The 19,087-nt window shown below is 47.1% G+C and overlaps 1 protein-coding gene across 2 annotated transcripts in view; it reads left to right on the top strand.

Moving 5' to 3' along the window:
- The window catches only part of CDYL2 (chromodomain Y like 2), a 191,596-nt gene extending 175,522 nt beyond the window's left edge, over nucleotides 1-16,074 (top strand). The window contains exons 5-8 of one of the 2 annotated variants that reach the window (XM_060289088.1): nucleotides 4,933-5,143; nucleotides 6,943-7,086; nucleotides 9,654-9,833; nucleotides 11,863-16,074. In XM_060289088.1, coding sequence (XP_060145071.1) covers nucleotides 4,933-5,143; nucleotides 6,943-7,086; nucleotides 9,654-9,812 — 514 coding nt within the window. In that variant the 3' untranslated portion in view covers nucleotides 9,813-9,833; nucleotides 11,863-16,074. Of the gene's footprint in view, nucleotides 1-4,932; nucleotides 5,144-6,942; nucleotides 7,087-9,653 lie in introns of both variants that reach the window. The other variant, XM_060289087.1, reaches the window with a different exon arrangement.
- Nucleotides 16,075-19,087: the final 3,013 nt, after the last annotated feature.

Genomic DNA, 19,087 nt, shown 5'->3' with positions numbered 1-19,087 from the left:
GCACACCTGGGCCCCTTAGCCCCCTCGGGGGTCCTTGGTGCCTCTGCACAGAGCTCAGGTTGGAAACGATAGCATGAAAGTCTCTGGGTCTGGAAGGGGAAGCTTCTGGAAAGTCATGAGGGCCCAGGTGAATTCTGGAAGAACTGTCGTGTGGATGGTGAAGCAGAGCAAATAGGAGCATCGGAGGGGCCCACATAAGGGCCTCGGCAGGGAGGCGCCTTTATAGGGATGGACCCTCTTCATTGAGAATGTTCAGCAGAGGCCATGATGCTCCTCGGGAGGCTGTGGAGGGGATTCTGCACAAGTGGAAGATTGGGCTCCATGCCTCTTTTTTTTTTTTTTTTTAACATCTTTATTGGAGTATAATTGCTTTACAATGGTGTGTTAGTTTCTGCTTTATAACAAAGTGAATCAGTTATACATATACATATGTTCCCATATCTCCTCCCTCTTTCATCTCCCTCCCACCCTCCCCATCCCACCCCTCCAGGGGGTCACAAAGCACCGAGCCGATATCCCTGTGCTATGCGGCTGCTTCCCACTAGCTATTTTACGTTTGGTAGGGTATATATGTCCATGCCTCTCTCTCACTTTGTCACAGCTTACCCTTCCCCCTCCCCGTGTCCTCAAGTCCATTCTCTAGTAGGTCTGTGTCTTTATTCCCGTCTTACCCCTAGGTTCTTCATGACATTTTTTTTTCTTAGATTCCATATATATGTGTTAGCATACGGTATTTGTCTCTCTCTTTCTGACTTACTTCACTCTGTATGACAGACTCTAGGTCCATCCACCTCACTACAAATAACTCAGTTTTGTTTCTTTTTATGGCTGAGTAATATTCCATTGTATATATGTGCCACATCTTCTTTATCCATTCATCCGATGATGGACACTTAGGTTGTTTCCATCTCCGGGCTATTGTAAATAGAGCTGCAATGAACATTTTGGTATATGACTCTTTTTGAATTATGGGTTTCTCAGGGTATATGCCCAGTAGTGGGATTGCTGGGTCATATGGTAGTTCTATTTGTAGTTTTTTAAGGAACCTCCATACTGTTCTCCATAGTGGCTGTACCAATTCACATTCCCACCAGCAGTGCAAGAGTGTTCCCTTTTCTCCACACCCTCTCCAACATTTATTGTTTCTAGACTTTTTGATGATGGCTATTCAGACCGGTATGAGATGATATCTCATTGTAGTTTTGATTTGCATTTCTCTAATGATTAATGATGTTGAGCATTCTTTCATGTGTTTGTTGGCAGTCTGTATATCTTCTTTGGAGAAATGTCTATTTAGGTCTTCTGCCCATTTTTGGATTGGGTTGTTTGTTTTTTTGTTATTGAGCTGCATGAGCTGCTTGTAAATTTTGGAGATTAATCCTTTGTCAGTTGCTTCATTTGCAAATATTTTCTCCCATTCTGAGGGTTGTCTTTTGTTTGTTGTCTTGTTTATGGTTTCCTTTGCTGTGCAAAAGCTTTGAAGTTTCATTAGGTCCCATTTGTTTATTTTTGTTTTTCCATTTCTCTAGGAAGTGGGTCAAAAAGGATCTTGCTGTGATTTATGTCATAGAGCGTTCTGCCTATGTTTTCCTCTAAGAGTTTGATAGTTTCTGGCCTTACATTTAGGTCTTTAATCCATTTTGAGCTTATTTTTGTGTATGGTGTTAGGGAGTGTTCTAATCTCATACTTTTACATGTAGCTGTCCAGTTTTCCCAGCACCACTTATTGAAGAGGCTGTCCTTTCTCCACTGTACATTCCTGCCTCCTTTATCAAAGATAAGGTGACCATATGTGCGTGGGTTTATCTCTGGGCTTTCTATCCTGTTGCATTGATCTATCTTTCTGTTTTTGTGTCAGTACCATACTGTCTTGATTCCTGTAGCTTTGTAGTATAGTCTGAAGCCAGGGAGCCTGATTCCTCCAGCTCCATTTTTTGTTCTCAAGATTTCTTTGGCTGTTCAGGGTCTTTTCATACACATTGTGAAAGTTTTTGTTCTACTTCTGTGAAAAATGCCAGTGGTAGTTTGATAGGGATTGCATTGAATCTATAGATTGCTTTGGGTAGTAGAGTCATTTTCACAATGTTGATTCTTCCAATCCAAGAACATGGTATATCTCTCCATCTATTTGTATCATCTTTAATTTCTTTCATCAGTGTCTTATAATTTTCTGCATACAGGTCTTTTGTCTCCTTAGGTAGGTTTATTCCTAGATATTTTATTCTTTTTGTTGCAGTGGTAAATGGGAGTGTTTCTTGATTTCACTTTCAGATTTTTCATTATTAGTGTATAGGAATGCCAGAGATTTCTGTGCATTAATTTTGTATTCTGCTACTTTACCAAATTCATTGATTAGCTCTAGTAGTTTTCTGGTAGCATCTTTAGGATTCTCTATGTATAGTATCATGTCATCTGCAAACAGTGACAGCTTTACTTCTTTTCTGATTTGGATTCCTTTTATTTCATTTTCTTCTCTGATTGCTGTGGCTAAAACTTCCAAAACTGTGTTGAATCAGAGTGGTGAGAGTGGGCAACCTTGTCTTGTTCCTGATCTTAGTGGAAATGCTTTCAGTTTTTCACCATTGAGGACGATGTTGGCTATGGGTTTGTCATATGGCTCCATGCCTCTTAAAGTCCTTCCCAACTCTGAGATCCAAGATCCTGGAATCATATGAGGGGATTTAGGAGTAGAACATCTGTTAAAAATACCCAAACCCCGTGGTTCCAAGGACCCTACAAGGAAGCCCCACATCTCCTGCAGACTCCAAATTGCATTTGGTAAAAAGCACTTGTTAAAACCAGTGACTGAAGCCATGAAGTTAGAAAGTCAAGCCAGGAAATGGGCCACTGGAAAACCAGGACTCAGAAGGCCGTGGTGCCAGGTCTCCCTCTGGGTAGCAGTATCCTTCTGGGATCAGCCACAATGGGGCAGCAGTGACTGAGATACCTCACAGAGAATCTACTCACAGAATCACACGGATGTCACGGAATCTGACGTCTCAAGCCTGGGCGTGTACTTTCATGTAGGTCCTAAGATACCCCCTACCCCAGTGGAGTATTAAGCAGTCTTCTCACAGTTCAATCTGATCCCAGCATATCACTGTGATACCCACATCTTTCGATAAGAATTCGGGGGGAATAGTATCAACTGAGAAGGGATAAATCAGCTCGACATTTGTATTAGTTAAGTATTAGCTGCTGTAACAAATGAACCCCAAATGTATATAACAGCTCAGCTGTGATAGAAGTTTACTTCACATATATGTGAACCTAGAACAGAAGTTGCTGATCAGCCCATGACTATCCTCCAAGTGGTGACTCAGGAACTCAAACTCCTTCCATCTTGCGGCTCAACAAAGGTCTTCCAAGACTGCCAAGCTTGTCAAGATGAGAGGGCTTGGGGGGCTGTGTGGTGGGAGGTTTCCTTGCATCAGGCCCGGAAGTGTGTATTTGGTTTCCGCTTACATCCCATCGGCCAGCACTTGGTTACTGGGCCACAGCCACCTGCAGGGGAGCCTGGGGACCGTGTTCCAGTTGCAGCCTCAGGAAGGGAAGCCAGGTCTGGTGAATAGCTCGTGCGTCACCGCTACACATCTGCAGTCTTTGCTCTCATTCTGGGAGATTGTTTACTGAGTGCTAATTCCAGTATGCATGGAGACCAAGCAGTGCCCAAGGCAGACCTGTGAGTTTCCTTCAGGAACTAAAGGGGGAGGAGAATTCAAGTAAGCAAGCAGATAATTAGGATAATTGCAAATTGTGATAGTGGTGTTTTCCAAGAACTCTCAGAAGGCCGGCGCAGCTCCTGCACAGTGAACAGGGGTGAGAGAGACAGGAGATACGTCTGGAGAGGTAAGCAGAGGCAGACCAAGGTCATGGTCAGGAGTTTGGATTTTATTCTTGTGAGTTCTTGTTAGTTTCCGATCTTCCACCTGAGAATAATGAGGGATGCAAGCTTTGCTAGACATCCTGGATCTTTCCTCTGTGTCCACATGAATGTTAAAATTTTATAGACCTTAATACAGCAACTAAGGGAAAGGTGAAAAGTGTTCTAAGGCAAGGAAGTAGAGGTTTATTGTAGGCGTCTCTGTTTAATATTAAAGATGCACCCTGTAACCTTGCTCAACGCGGAAGGGCAGGGAGATAGCATATCGCCTAATTCGTAGGCATGGTGCCAGGTGCCTCACACCTCCAGGGGAGCCCAGCATCCTTCCCCAGTTTTGGTCAAAGCCACCCAAATATAGAGACCCTTGTCAGCATTCTGAATCCACCCCGGGTGAGTCTGGCATGTCTTTAGGTAACTCAGAATCAGACAATCCTAGGACTTGAAAGCATTCTTAAATGTCATCAATCCCCACCTGTGCCTACCGTCTGAAGCTTGAATGCCCTCTGCAGCATCACCCAGGGTGACCATTAGACCAGACTTGGAGCACCTCGAATAATAAGAGGTTCATCCTCTCAAAGCCACCAATTCCACCCTCGCCAGTGCCCTTAGAATGTTCCTTCTCTCCTTGAGTTCACGTACCCTTCCTTGTAACACCCTCCTTTTGGTTCTGTTCAGAACCTTAACATTCAAGCGATCTTCCTTAAGGATATTTACACTTTGTCAATATCTAGGGGGTGGAAGGACAGGGTAGCCTGGTGCAGTGCTGGGACAACGGGCATGACCTGGGGCCCTCTGGGCAAACCGTGATCACCCCATGAGTTTCCCTCTGAAAATCTGGTACCACCCACTAAGTGTGCCACGCCTGTGCCCGCAGCTCTGCGGCTCGGTGTCTGGGAGAATGAGACCCTGCTGAGCACCCACTTCCCTCCTGATCTGTGGGTGCTTCCCAGCACCTGGGGAAGCTTATTTCCACCTCGACAGAATCAAGGGTGTCCGTGGGTCTCGGCAGGCCTGCTCACCGGCTAAAGGGGGTCTTCTCTCTTCCCCAGGGACTTTGTGAAGGCCTTTATCCAGTTTAAGAAGCCCATCGTGGTGGCGATCAACGGGCCCGCGCTGGGCCTGGGAGCCTCCATCCTGCCCCTTTGCGACATCGTGTGGGCCAGCGAGAAAGCCTGGTTTCAGACCCCCTACGCCACCATCCGCCTCACGCCCGCCGGCTGTTCCTCCTATACCTTCCCCCAGATCCTGGGTGTCGCACTGGTAAGCCTCCTCTCTGCAGCGGGTCCTTCCCTGCGACCCATGGGTTTTGGGTCCCACAGCACCCCTCCTCTGTCCTGGGTTTAGGATACAGCCCTTCATGTGGGTCAAGCCCCGGGGGTGCTCCTGGCCTGTGGAATCTGGGGGTCGTCTCAGCTTCCTCTGCCTTCCCAGAGTCGCCGCCAGCCGGTGTCTATGCAGCAGGCCCAGCAGGTGGATTGCAAGGCCATTCAGACTCGGGAGCTGGGGCTACTTTCTGCGGCTTTACCATCTCAGCAGTGGTAGGAAGACGGGGCAGCCAGAGAGCCCCGGAAGCAGGCGCTTTTCCCTTTTGATCTCGGCCCCTGTGCTCTGCCCGATTCCTTCGTGGCCACAGAAATGTTAACCTTGTACAGCCTTATCGCTTTCTTTCATTTCGATCATTTCTGAAACTCCAAGAATGTTGCTGATTGAGACGTGTTCTCCCCAACTGCATCCTGGTGGGCTCCTTCTACTGGGTTCCTTCCTCGCATTCCTCCTTCCTGAGACAGTGTCTCTGAATACGTTCAGTGACACGTATTTGTCTTCAAACGTCCACCGAATGCATCCACAGGCTTATTACCGACCGGACAAATTTTGCTCCTCGGGCGTGAAAGATTGTCCCTTGGGTCATCATGACCCTCCAGTGACAACCAGAACGAAAGGGGAGGCACGTGCACAGATCCAGAGGCTGGGAGAGCTTGACATTTCAACATCCATCTGAGAGCGGCTAAGCCTGCAGGGCCGGGAAGGGAGGGACAGGGGAGGCAGGTGGACGGCAGTCAGGGAAGGGATTGGGTTGTCTGCTGTGTGAAGGCGGTGGGGGAGGGACCGTGACCATCTTGCCCTAATTATCAGCGGGAGAGTCATTTGTTGGTGTCAGTGGGTGACTGCGCTGGGCTCTGTCTGTGCCCGGGACCTTTCCCACGTTGCTTTTCCCAGACCGTGTACGACAGCTGCACACTTCAAAGTCAGGGGAAGTTCTCTGGGGGGTGGGGCGCAGAGGCCACGGCAGGACGCAGGAGGTGTTTCTGCCCTTCGTACCTGGGCACTGCCTATGCACAGCCCCGGGTCACTGGGAGGGGAGCGCCTCTCTGCGTTGGGATTATGGTCTTACTCGGGACCTTTCTGGCTGCCGGTGATGGAAACACTTTAACTGGCTTAAAGAGGGGAAGAAAGGAATTTAACGGTTGCCGTAACTGGCAGGTCCAGCAGTAGAGCCTCCTTTGGGGGTGTCACGCCCAGGAATCCCAGCGCCGGCAGGGCTCTTGTTCTCCATCCCTGCTGTCTTGGCAGCCCGTCCCTCTCCACAGCAGCGGGTGGCCCTGGGCTCTGTGACTTAAGCCACCAGAGAGGGAGGAAGTGTCTTCCCCATCCTCTCCAGCTTGGAGACCTCACAGACAGCTTTAATATCTCAGGTGGCTCATCTGCTCATCCCCAAATCAGTCACCGAGGAAGGGGTATCAGCTGTGAACTGTTCCCAGCCCACACACGTCTCCTCCTGCAGCCCTGCCACCAGACGGGGGCGGAGGGGGGAGTGGGTATTGCAGGCGGAGCCCCTGCAGGGACATGGCTTCTTAGGGGAATTCAGTGGAAGCTGTGGGCCCTCTGTGCAGAAAGACGCATGTAGACACAGGCGTGTGCAAGCAGCGCCCAGAGCATCTTTGGCCCCCAGTTAAGGATGCTGCCTCTGGGAGCCGGGACAGTTGTGCACAGCAGGCGGGCTCGCGAGCAGGCTTGGAGGCGTGCCAGCTCTCAGCCTTGTCCTGCCTTTGCTTTCTCAGGCCAACGAGATGCTCTTCTGCGGGCGGAAGCTCACCGCCCAGGAGGCATGCAGCAGAGGCCTGGTGTCACAGGTCTTCTGGCCAACCACGTTCAGCCAGGAGGTCATGCTGCGGGTCAAGGAGATGGCCTCCTGCAGCGCGGTGGTGAGTTCCCGAGTCTCTGTGCCCTGTCCTTGCAGTAGACCCATTTTACAGGTGAGGGCAACGAGGCCGGAAGGGAGTGACCGACTTGCCAAAGGTCACGCAGGGAGTACGTGATTTAACAGATGCCGCATCTCGGTGCTGAGAGCTTAAATCCAGAGGGAGGTGGTCAGCACTGTTAGATATTCCCCATCAGCTCTAGTGTGAAAACCTCACAGAAGAGATTTATACCCTGGGGTAGAAGGGTTGCCTTTAAAGAAAGTCCTGAACATGCACGAAAATACAAATCATCTATGGTTTTCAAAGAAATGAGAAGCAAAGACGAATAAGGACAGAGGGTGTGAAGCCAGTTGAGAGATGAGAAAAAGTGGTTTCCGCTGTCCTGTTACCTCATCTTTCCTGCCTGTCCAGTGCTTGGCACATGTAACCAGTTCGACTCTGAAGACACCTTGAAAAACATAAATAAATAACGCCTCCGCGGAGACACCGGGTTTTAATTGTGTCGATTTTATCTCATCAAAGTCTCTCTGAGCGCTGCATGGAAATACCCTGTTGAAGGTGGAGAAAGGGCCGAGTGGGAAACGAGGAAGGTGCTTTGGGAGCAGCAGGCCCGGACGCTTTCTGTGCTTTGGCGTCACAGGGGTGCTGGGCTGGGTTGTGGGGCTGACCCGTGAGCACCCCTCTTCTTCTCCCTGTCTACCCCGAGCCTGCACCCAGCTGCCACTCCCCTCTTGATACGCCTCATCAGCCTTTACTGGGCACCTACTGTGTGTCAGCTCTGCCCCCCGGAAGCCTGTTGGTCCCAGTGACAGTGGCAGGGTGGGGATGGTACAGCCTTGTTGGGCCAAGCACTTTGCTTATCCCTTTATGTGAATTCTCTTTTAATCTTCCTGATGATTCTGGTGACCAACTCGTCCCACTTGGCCTGAGACTCTCCTGGTTTCAGCACCAAAAATCTCGAGTCCCAGGAAACCCCGTGAGCCTGGGCAAACGGGGATGATTGGTGACATAGGGGCAGCTGCACAGAGAGGTGGGTGGAAGTTGTCAGCGGAGCAAACGGTGTGAGTGAGGCCGCAAGAGTCCAAAACCCTGCGTGGAGTCTAGGCAGCGGCTCCTGGTGGTGTGAGCAGGTGCAGGGGCTAGCTGAGGGATGGTAAGACTGAAAAGGCAGGGAGGAGAAAGGCCCCAAGGCTCCACTGAGGAGTTTGGTCTCTGGGCAGTGGAGGTGCTCAGATGAAACCGGCTTTTGAAGAAATACTGCAAGGAAACCTCTCCCACCCACAGGTATGAATTCAGGAGCTTTGGGGTGATTCACCTGAGATGGGAATCTACCCCACGACCCCAGGAGAGCAATTCTTGGAAGGAAAGAGGCACCCTTGGTCTGCCAGCCCTTTCTTACCACCCATTCGCCTCCAGCCCAAGCTGCGGGAGATCACTGCCCCTTTCCAGCCTGCTTGAGCAACGGAGCTCTTGTCTTGCTTTTTTCTGTTGGAAAGCGCTTTGTGAGACTGAGGACCAGAGCCTCCAGGTCCACAGAGGGTGGTGGAGGCCAGCGGAAGGATGCTCGGACGCCCGGCTTCCGGCTATGCCTCTGCCAGACCGAGGCAGCGTGGAGCCTGCAGAATCAGCCAGGCGTTGGCAGGGCACCCATCAGGCGGCTCGGGGCACCTTCGCTTCCTGAGCTCACATCTTTCATCTGTAACGCGGAGATGGCTACCTAGTTGCGCAGCTAACTTGAGGAAGAAATAAAAGAATGCAGAAGTGCCTATCGTAGAGCCGATCGGCTAACAGTGGTGGTAGTGGCATTGTTATTCTAATCACTGTGCTTGCTACCACTGTTCTTACTCATGATTATGGTTATTATTACTATTATTACCGTGATTGCTACTATATTACTAATATCAGCCATTATCACTACTATAATACTGTAGTATTATTACGACCACTGGCATTACTGTTATTGTTGCTATAATACTATGGTGTTGTTACCATTATTACTACCACTAACGTTACTGTTACCGCTATAATACTATAGCGTTACTATTGTTCCCACTATTATTGCTCATTGCTACAATTACTGCAATTGTTATTACTATTACAATGATTGCTACTTTTATTACTACTTTTATTACTACTACTCTTAACTACTAAGCCTGACCAAGGGGCATTGCTGTCAGGGTGGGTCCCACGGATACTTTGACAACCATTAGTTCATTTCATTATCTTACTCTGTGATCCCAGCCATTCTTAAGTTAGGTAGCATGGGGAGGTGAAAGCAGTATTTCCCAAACTTTTTCATGACATCCATAGAAAGTGACTCTGAGTATATGTCAGTGTCACTCCTGCAGTTGAGGTTAATGCGGGTCCCACTCAGCCATCCCAAGGTCTGAGGGCTCAACGTCTCAGCATGCCTGCAGTCCATTCCTGGCCGTTGCCAAGGGCAGAGGCCTGGGAAGCCCTGGACCAGAGGAGGCAACCTCCTGTGGCTTTGGACATGAGGAGGTTAAGTACATCCTTCTGGAGCAGAGTCCCTGGCGCCAGGCTAATGAGGCTTGTGTGTTTCCGTCCAGGTGCTGGAGGAGTCGAAATGCCTCGTCCGGAGCTTCCTGAAGTCGGTGCTTGAAGATGTGAACGAGAAAGAATGCCTCATGCTCAAACAGCTCTGGGGTTCCTCCAAAGGCCTGGATTCCCTGTTCAGCTACCTGCAGGACAAAATTTATGAAGTCTGAGGGCCCAGTGCTCAAGGGCAGGTGACTTCCAGCTCTGTCCTGTGTTTCAGAAATCAGAGCACAGTGTATTCCCGGCCAAGGAGTCTGTCAAGGTGTCTCGCTATACCTAGGGTCGTGTCCATTTCCTCGTGTCCTTTGGTTGCTCCTCATTGGTTTGGTTTTGTGTAACGATGGGAAACGCAGCATACTTGGCCTCCCCTGTGCCCCCACCCCAACTGGCTGGAGAGCTATCGAGGGCTGTATCTTCCCAGTCCTCTGCCAGGTGCCCTTGTCCTCTCCCCACTTGCTGAAATGCACCATCCTGGTCCAGGAAGGGGAAGACCCATTTCCCCATCCTCTGACTCAGGCTGTGTCTACACAGTGCCTCTGATTTGGAAACTTGGCTGCCATGGCTCTGTCTGGTTAAGTACAGATCCAGTGACAGGGGACGACCAATCTTAGGGAATTTCTAGACCCATGAGCAGAACGATTGTGTAGGTCCAGCCTCAGTCTCCTCTCTGATGCACATCTGCGTGACTTCTAGGGCTTGGTCTTAAAACCCAATTGAGTGATTTACAAACCCAGATATTGTACATTTAGGAGCATTTTGTTAAATATATATTTTTAAAACAATGTAAGTGGAAATTCTGATAATTTATGTGTATTATATGTAAAGCTAGTTTTGCAAACACATAACTACTAGGAAAATGTTTTTTTTTTCACCCGACTTATTTAACTTATTTATTTTTGTTTATATATTATGATATCTGTTGTTCACACAGATATTATTTTCACACTGCCCTGGACCAAATCCCGTACAAGGTTCACGCCATTTGGTACATTCTAGCAGTGAACCGCGTAGAAATAAAATTCAGAGAGATGAAAACGGGATTTCTGTGAATAAAAGGAATAGCTCTGCCCCAGATTTCCTGCGTGTGAAACAGTTCTATGACAAGTGAATACTTGCTCTTGGGAGAAATCATGGAAGAGTTTTCTCTTCACTCTGCTCCCTTTAAGGAGATAAATGGGGCTTCCCGCCTGAATGGTCCAGTAATGGAGCAGTAACCAGGGATGAGGCCTCCTGTCCCAGGGCGCGTGGGCCGCAGGGGGGCTCCAGCATTTGTATTCAGACCATCAGCCCAAAGTCCCTGGATCAGCTGTGGCGAAGGAGGGGTTCTGGTTTGGGGTGTTGGTTTTGGTTGGAGAGGAGAACGTAGACATCAGAGTTCAAGCAGAGAAGTGACAGGACCATGTTCTGTATGAGGGTCAAGCGCCAGAGAAAGTTAGGTTCCCAGAGTGGCGGGATTTTTCCATTTCCATCACAATCCCCCCGCCGGGTGTCCTCAAGGACCTCTGCTCACCCGTCTCCTCCTAGTACCCTCTGTTAGTCACCAGCCCCTCTTGACCCTTCCGCAGAGAAAGTTGAGCAGTGAGAGTTAGGCACAGCTGGGGGAGGGGAGGCCAGCTGAGGGGAGGGAGGGTCATTGTTGCAGTTCTCTCTCCCTTTCTGGTCCTCTTCCCTCCCCTGAAGGCAGCTGGATGCACTAGACTGGGCAGGTGGAGAGGACTCATGGCCCTGAGCTTTGTGTTTCGGAGAACAAGTGGACTGTCTATAGCAGAACTAGAGACATAGGCCTTTAAACAGTGAATCTGAGTTTACCTGGATTCTCCGTCCTCCAGATGGTCTTGGTTCCCTCTGTTGAAAGCCTCTCTCCTTCTGAGTTTCCCCATGACTTCTCGAGGCTCAGGGAAGAGGACATGTCTCACTTTCTTCTCGCTTCGGCTGGGGGGCAGCCACCCTGGCTGAATCCAGCCAGAGGAAGATGGGGCTGATGTGTTACCCTCCCCTTGCTCCAGGGGGGTTTCTGTAGGAACTGCAGACCTAGACGATGGGGAGTTTCTACAGGGAAACACCTGCTTTTGCCCAAATACCTGTTGTCACATCTCAATTTGGGTTTGCCTTTTCCTTTGAGACCAAAGGCCCTAGACGACCTCACCCTTGACAGATAACTTCTCAACCATCACTAAGTCATCTAAAGAAAGAGCACTTCGTTTTCTGTTTACCTTCTAGGGGCAGCCACGTTCAACGTCTCTAGAAGCAGTGTTAGGATTCTCGTTGGAATGGAAGAGGATGTTTGGAAATTCCTTTTGCTCAGTGCCCATCTTTGTTCCCTGCTGAAAAAACCAGAAGTGTTTTAGCTTTGAACTAAAACATAGCTTTGGATCATCAAATCTAAACTTCTAAACACCTCAAGGATCTCTGATGATGAGGTAGGAATGTGAAACCATCACCAAGATGGAATGCCTGGTGTTAACCTGTAGGTTTCGTGTATAACAGGAGGTGTTTTACAAGACAGTCTGTGTTTCGGTTGTTTCCATACAGTCAGTTCTAGAAGGATGTTCCACAAATTGGGCAAAACTCAGTTACATCTGTTTGCTACAGGGTAGACCAAACCACTGAATTTTTCACTTTCTGGTTAGTTGTTTTGATAATGTATAGATGAGATCCAGGAAACTTCCAGCTGATCGACCTGGCTTGGAATTTGCCAGACCTGTTGTTGTGTCAGGGTTTAACCTCATAGCTCTCTTGAGACAAGGCCCACTTTTTGTCTTCTACCCCAGGACCTTCTCTCCACCCATAGGATCCTTTCTCCCTTCTCTCTACTCTGCTTTGCCCCCTCCCCACCCAGGCGGTCACATCCCAGAGCCTGGGCAGGTTCTTGGAGGAATCATGCTTGGTCTTGGTAGCCCCATCCCAGAATTACCTTTGGGGTTGGAAGGAGAGCTGTGGTGGGAAGATGAGGATACTTCTTTAGTCAAGCAGCCTTCTGGACAATCCACTCCTTGCCATCCTGTTAGCCATGCGTTAGAACTCTCCTCTCCTCCAACCCCTGGCGATTAGCATCCAGCATCTTGCAGTGGAACATTTATGTTAACAGCTTGTTCCAGGAGGACTTTTTGGAGAACTTTGCTAAGATGATCAGAGTTCCTCACCGTTTGGAAGCCTCAGCCTAAGGTAGATATACCCATATGTCCCTTCCTGCTTTGAAATAATGTCTGTGGGTGAAAACCATCAAAAGTGACCCTCTTGGAATGAAAGTGGATAACTCTGAGAAAGTAGTAGAGAATTGATTTTAAATGTTATTCTTGTTTGGTATAAAGTAAACTAGGAAATGTTCTCTCTGAAGCATGAAAATACGTTTTTCCCATATGAAGTTTAGTATGAGGATGGAAAAATGATAATCACAGTAGACTTCGATCAGTGCAACTGTATCTCCAGATATCCACATTTAAAAGATAGCCTTGATTGGATGCTGAATTGCATTTCCCATTATTAATTGTTGGTTTAAAAAATTTTGTAAACTTTTTTTAATTTGAAATTTAGTCACATTCATGTAATTTTCCAATCTAGTTTCTGTGGAAATTTTTTTAACAAAGAGAAACAGATAGAAACATCTTCAGATCTTCCTAAGTGAATATTTAAAATGCAGAATTGCTTCTCTTCTGTGTTTCTGTATTCAGATACTTAGATCTGTTGTATATATTAGTTTAGACATCCTCACTAATATACACAGTATTTAAGACTCTAAATGAGATTTCTTAAGTATTTTATTTTATTCTCTGTAAATGGTTTTGTATAATCTTTAAAAATCTACACTTTGCCTTTGTAGATATTTAATGGAAACCATTTGGGGGTTGTCTTGCATGTATATTTTTGTTGTAGATAAGTGTTGCTTAGTTATTTCTGCAAATTTTGGTTGAAATGCTTACAGACTTTAATACAATATATATTTTCAGAATATAAACTTTTATATTTCTGTGGTAAGTTAGGATATGCGTTTTAGGCAATCTTTTCCATTAATATCACTTGTTCTTTCAAAAAAATAGCATTCTGGTTTGGTGCCAATGGTTTTTTTGTTTTTTGTTTTCCATTAGAATCTAGTGTTCTTAAATTGTAAGAGAGCCGGTTAATTTTCCTTTTCTCAAAGTAAGTGAGTTTGAAGTAGAATTTGAAAATGTATTGAATTTGTGAATAAGCCTTACCATTAGGATCAGTAGATTTTCCAACCTTTGCAACTACATATGTAGTTGAAGATCTCCCCATAAATTCTCACTGTGTGCCAGTTGATGGAGTTTGTGAACAGAGCCTTAAGCTTGTTGCAAAAAAAAAAAAAAAAGGTAATACGGGTTGTTTCTTCCAAGTAGCGTAAGCCACGTGGATGGACTGTGCGGTCTGTGCGCCATGGCTAATCTAATCCGGAGAGTTTGGTTGAGTTGATGGCGGCAGGGCCCAGATAGACACCTTGGTGATTGTCTTTGGCCACGGACAGGAGTTCTGGAGCCACCTTCGTGCTAGTCACATGGTGTAGATGTGGTCACAGGGAGGGCTACTGGTCCATCATTTGTTCTGAACCAATGGCATTTTCTGCTCCTGACCTTGGTGGTTGACTCCAGGCTCCTTGCAGGTGACCTGGACATGTCCAGTCTGGCTGTGGTCAGCACTCCTTGAGAGACGTTAACAAAGTTTACATGTGAGTCTTACTGTGCAGACAATCTGAAGTCGCTTTCAGTTACATAATCCGCATTCCCACATGTCCTGAGTGTCTTATCAGTGAACTAGGTGCGTTAAGCCATACTGAACCTGAGTTTAGCAGGGCACAGGCAAACTAGATGCACGACGTACACATCAGCTGAGCCAGTCTACCCGGGGCTGTTTGAATGGCGTGTAAGTCACGGAGCTCACTGGCAGTGTGTCCACTGTGTCTGGGATCTGATAAAAACCAACTAAACTTTGGAACTTAAATTTCTTTTTTTTAAAATTATGATTCTTTTCAGTTGGCCCTGCTTACCTACTGGTTCTCCTTACAAAGGCTTTAAAGATGATCTTGAGACCAGGGCCATAGAATAGCTAAAGTCAAGTTATTTGGTTCATCTCAAATAAGTGTTCATAAAGTCAACTTATCTTCCATTAGGATGGAGATTTGCTTCAAATATTTGCAGTGTGTGCGTCAGTCAGAGAAACTGACATCTAGTTTTCAGCTTCAGCTCTGGCGTCTCTGTGGATTGACCACGCCTCATTGGCCCAACACCTGGCCTCACGCTGGTGCTCCTTAAGGCGACTCTGGGAGGTTTGGAGGGTGTGGAGTTTTCCATCTAGTACTTAATGTGTCCCTGTGCCGTTCGTCCCAGCTTGAAGTCATTTGCTGATGTCCATGCTGACAGGATTGTGAAAATATTGCCTTTCATAAAACCAAGGACCAAAGAATTCCATTATTCCAGCAGAGTACGAGTTTCATAGATTGTGGGCACATCTAGGCAGAGACGTACATGCTTTATGGCACAGAGAATCTGCTTTCATCCAACGACCTCATGCTCCCCCTGGCTGGCCCTACAGAAGGATTTGTTGTCACCTTGAGAAGGCTCTGAGAGATGAGCTTCTCGGATTGAAATGCACTGTCTCAGGTTGGTGTTTCTGCTGTGTAGTCCCAGCCTTTATCCATACCGGTACCATAAGGAGTGGGGGGGCTGGCATTCTTCAGGTTATCTGAGCAGTGTGGACTGCTCCATCTGAATAGAAACCTCCAGCGTGAGTTCTTCAGATGTGTCTACACTGAGCACTGAGATCCTGCAGTTGCTAGATTTCCACCTCCTTTTTGTTCTCCATCAACCCATTCCACTTCCTGTTTAGCCCGAGAAGAATCTTCTTCACTTCTCACGCTAGGTGATGCTCCATCTTCATCCATGTTGAAATCATTCATCCATTAACCGGTTGAGAAATGATTGATACTGAAGAAGTGGGATTCTAGTGGTAAGGCTTATTACCAAACCTCTGATAATTGAAGCAGGCTACCAAAAAAGTATCCAGCCTACCCTGGGAGTGTTCAGATTTGATCCTGGATATAGCACACACACCAAAATCCAAGGAGACCTTTGCAAATTAGGCTACTCATTTTCTTTCACCGGGTTATCATGGGAGAGTCTTTAACTAGTTCTGAATATCTGTAAGTATGAGTAATTCATAGACTGATAAAGCAGGTACAGCTGCCCCTTTCTCACCATGCTGTAAATATTCCCTGAGACTGGGTGCAGTACGGAGGGATAATAATCTTCTGATTTATCAAATGCTGACTGTCTAGAGCAAATTGTACACTCTCTTTGTGAATGGTCCTGTAACGTGTATGAACACATTTCTGGGTGCCTTAGAAGTTGTATTTTTCATGTGTGCTAATATGCAGTATTTATACATTGTGAGAAGCTGCTTTGAATAAAAAGGTTGAAACTCCGTCTGCGTTTGCTTGTGTTCTCCCTTTGTTAGCCTGCACATAAGGTTCACAAACAGGTTCTGTGGTTTCTGAACAGAGAAGTTTCTGGGGCCTCCAGGGGGTTGCGACATCTGAGGCTTCTAAGTTGTGTCTGGTTTCCTGGGGAGCAGAGATGCCCTCACCCACATCGGCCTTGAGGCTTCGAGTTATTCAGGCTGGTGGTTGATGGGGAGGGCACTGGTACTGTTTTTCAGAAGGTTGATAGGCTCATGCACCCCTTCCCTGGTATACTTGGAATGTTTCTTTGCATAGGGACCCGTCCTCACTCGAGATAAGCCTCCACAGAGCTTGGTTTTGTACAATCCCAGTGGCCGCACGTGGCTAACGACCGTATTTGTCACTGAGGAATTATGCAGAATCCTTTCTCGTTGCCTCGGTCATCACAATGTGGCTCTTAGGAAAGACACACGGCTGAGGATGCCTGGCTCCGGAGACGACGTGGAGGCTGCAGGAAATAGGAAGAAGGAGACTTTCGGGGGCGCGTGGCAGCAGGGAATTCTGGGAAAGGGATTTGCACAAGGTCACATCTACCTGTCCGTCCATCCAGCAGCAGTATCGAGCCCCCTGCTCTCTCTCGGGCTGCACAGGTGCTGAAAGGCACAGATGACTCAGACAGCCCCCGTCGTACAGAAGCTTGGGGTCCAAGAATGTGCGAAAGGCACGTAATCCTGCTGTGATTCTCAGAGTGTTCACGGCGCAGTACCGGAGAGAACACTTTACACAATCGTGAACACCTGCAAAGTCTAGAAGACTGTGCGGCGTTAATTGTTAATCTTCTTTCGGGTCCCCTTTCTGTCGTTGTGGGCCCGCCAGCCTTGGCTGGAGCCCAGGATCTTCCCTGTGCTGGTCCCCTTTCCTTTCCTTTCCCTTTCTCTTGTTCTTGGTGTCATCATTGTCGTCTTGTGTGCCTGTTTACCCTTTCTCTGAGGTCCTGACTCCATCCCAAGTAGTCAAGGTCAAACCTGGGAAGTCCTTTGCTCCTGACTGCTTCTGGTCCTTCTAGGAGACTGGACGAGGCCCTTCAGATGTTTCAGAGTGTAGCATCTATAAGGCAAACCCTTCTTCCTTTAACTGTCTGTCACAGGCTAACACTGATGTGATATGATACTGAAAGAAGCCCTTGCCCAATCGTGAGAGGAAGTGGGCTGAGGCTCCCATCTGGTTAGACACATCAACAATTAAATGACTCACCAATATATTGAATAAGCAGTAATGGAGTATAATCCCAGAAGCAACTTTGTTTTGTCTCTCACTGTCCCTTTAAGTCGACTTAACGGAATAGTCCTGACCCCACCCTAGATGACAGCACAGGTAGGCTGTAGGACCCTTCCAATAAATAATATAAAGTCGCAAACACAGTATCAATTCAGTAGTCGAAGATGGCCATGTTCCATTTAAGCATCAGTGCTTCCAACTTCATTCAAGACTTCACTCATTCTTGCTGACTCTCATTTCTTTTTCTGGTTGGATTAGGGAGAACTGGAAAGATTTTATAAGGACCAAATGGTGCTGTTGTCACATGGGTGCTTTCCTCCTCTGGGCCTCATAGACTCTCAGGGAACTCGTATGGGTTTCTCGGTGACCTCTTCAGTTGATGCTGGCCAGTCTCTTATAACTGCCAAGTAAACTCTATATCATCAGCCCACCACTCCCTTTTCAGTCCCTAGGAGTCCGGTGGTCCACTGCCAGCTTCGTCAGTTGAGGTCTGTTTGTCCCTTTAGGGTAAGATGATCCCCATGCCAGCCCTTTGCCACTCCTGGACCCCATGTGGCTCAGGGGAGCATTCATGCAACCTCTGTCCACACAGATCAGGGCGTGCAAGCTAACTTCCAAACAGGAGCTACTGCCTCACTGGTGTACTATAACTAGTCAACTAGTTGGCCTCGTATTCGCTGAATTTCTCAGGCGTGAGTCAGATGCCGATCTACTGTGTCCCCTGAGTTTTAGGGGGTACATATAAATTGCTAAAGCCTCATTCTCCTTTGACTTCAGACGAAAGGGAGGTGGGAGGGTGTGGGAAGGCATGGCTGGGACTGACTTGCGCTTTAAGATTTCGCTCTGTGACTATGGGCAAAAGGGGACTGAGGGCAAAGGGAACCCAGAGGAGACTCTTGTAATTGACCATCTGCCTTTGACGAAGGCTTGACTCAGGGATGGGGCAGTTGAGGTAATGAGAAGGAGTGAAGTCCTGAGTGTATTTTGAAGGCAGACTAAGAGAGAGAGAACTGAGTCAAGGGTGATCCTGGGATTTGGGGCCTGAGCAGCTGGAAAGGTGGAATTGCCCCCAAATTGAGGCAGGGACCGCTCCAGGGCTTGGGGGAGCAGGTCTGAGTGGAGGTACCAGGAGCTCAGCTGAGTCCTGGTATCACATGCATGGGGTGTTTGAGCTCGCTCAGCCTTTGGGGATTACAACTGTGCCTGCCTCCTAAGGAGTTTTTAAATGATTAAATGAGATTTACACGTGCGTGCGTGCACACACACACACACGTGACTGATGTATATATGAGATTTTATATATATGAGATTTACTTAAATATGTAAAGGACAGTAATATATAAAATTAGATTATATATAATATTTAAAAGAGTTGGCATACAGCCTTTTTAATGATTAAATGAGATTTTCATATATATGTAAGATTTTATATATGCAAGATTTACACAAACGAGATTATATATAAGTATCATTATATGTAATTTTTGGAACAGTTGACAGATAGTTACTATTTAATGGTTTAATGTTATTTACATATGTGTATATATATGTGAGGTTTTATATAAGATTTATACACATATAGGAAAGATATATAAATGAGATTATGTACATATGTAAATGAGATTTTATCTATATATAAAATGTTTAGAACAGCTGTTGGCACTCGTCACTCTTTTCTTTAAATTGAAGTATAGTTGATTTACAATGTTGTGTTAATTTCTGCTGTACAGCAAAGTGATTCAGTTATACACGTATATA

Source organism: Globicephala melas, chromosome 19 (genome assembly GCF_963455315.2).
Source record: "Globicephala melas chromosome 19, mGloMel1.2, whole genome shotgun sequence".
NCBI classification, from domain to species: Eukaryota; Metazoa; Chordata; class Mammalia; order Artiodactyla; family Delphinidae; genus Globicephala; species Globicephala melas.
Note: the sequence above shows the minus strand (reverse complement) of the source record. Positions and strands in the feature narration are given on the sequence as shown.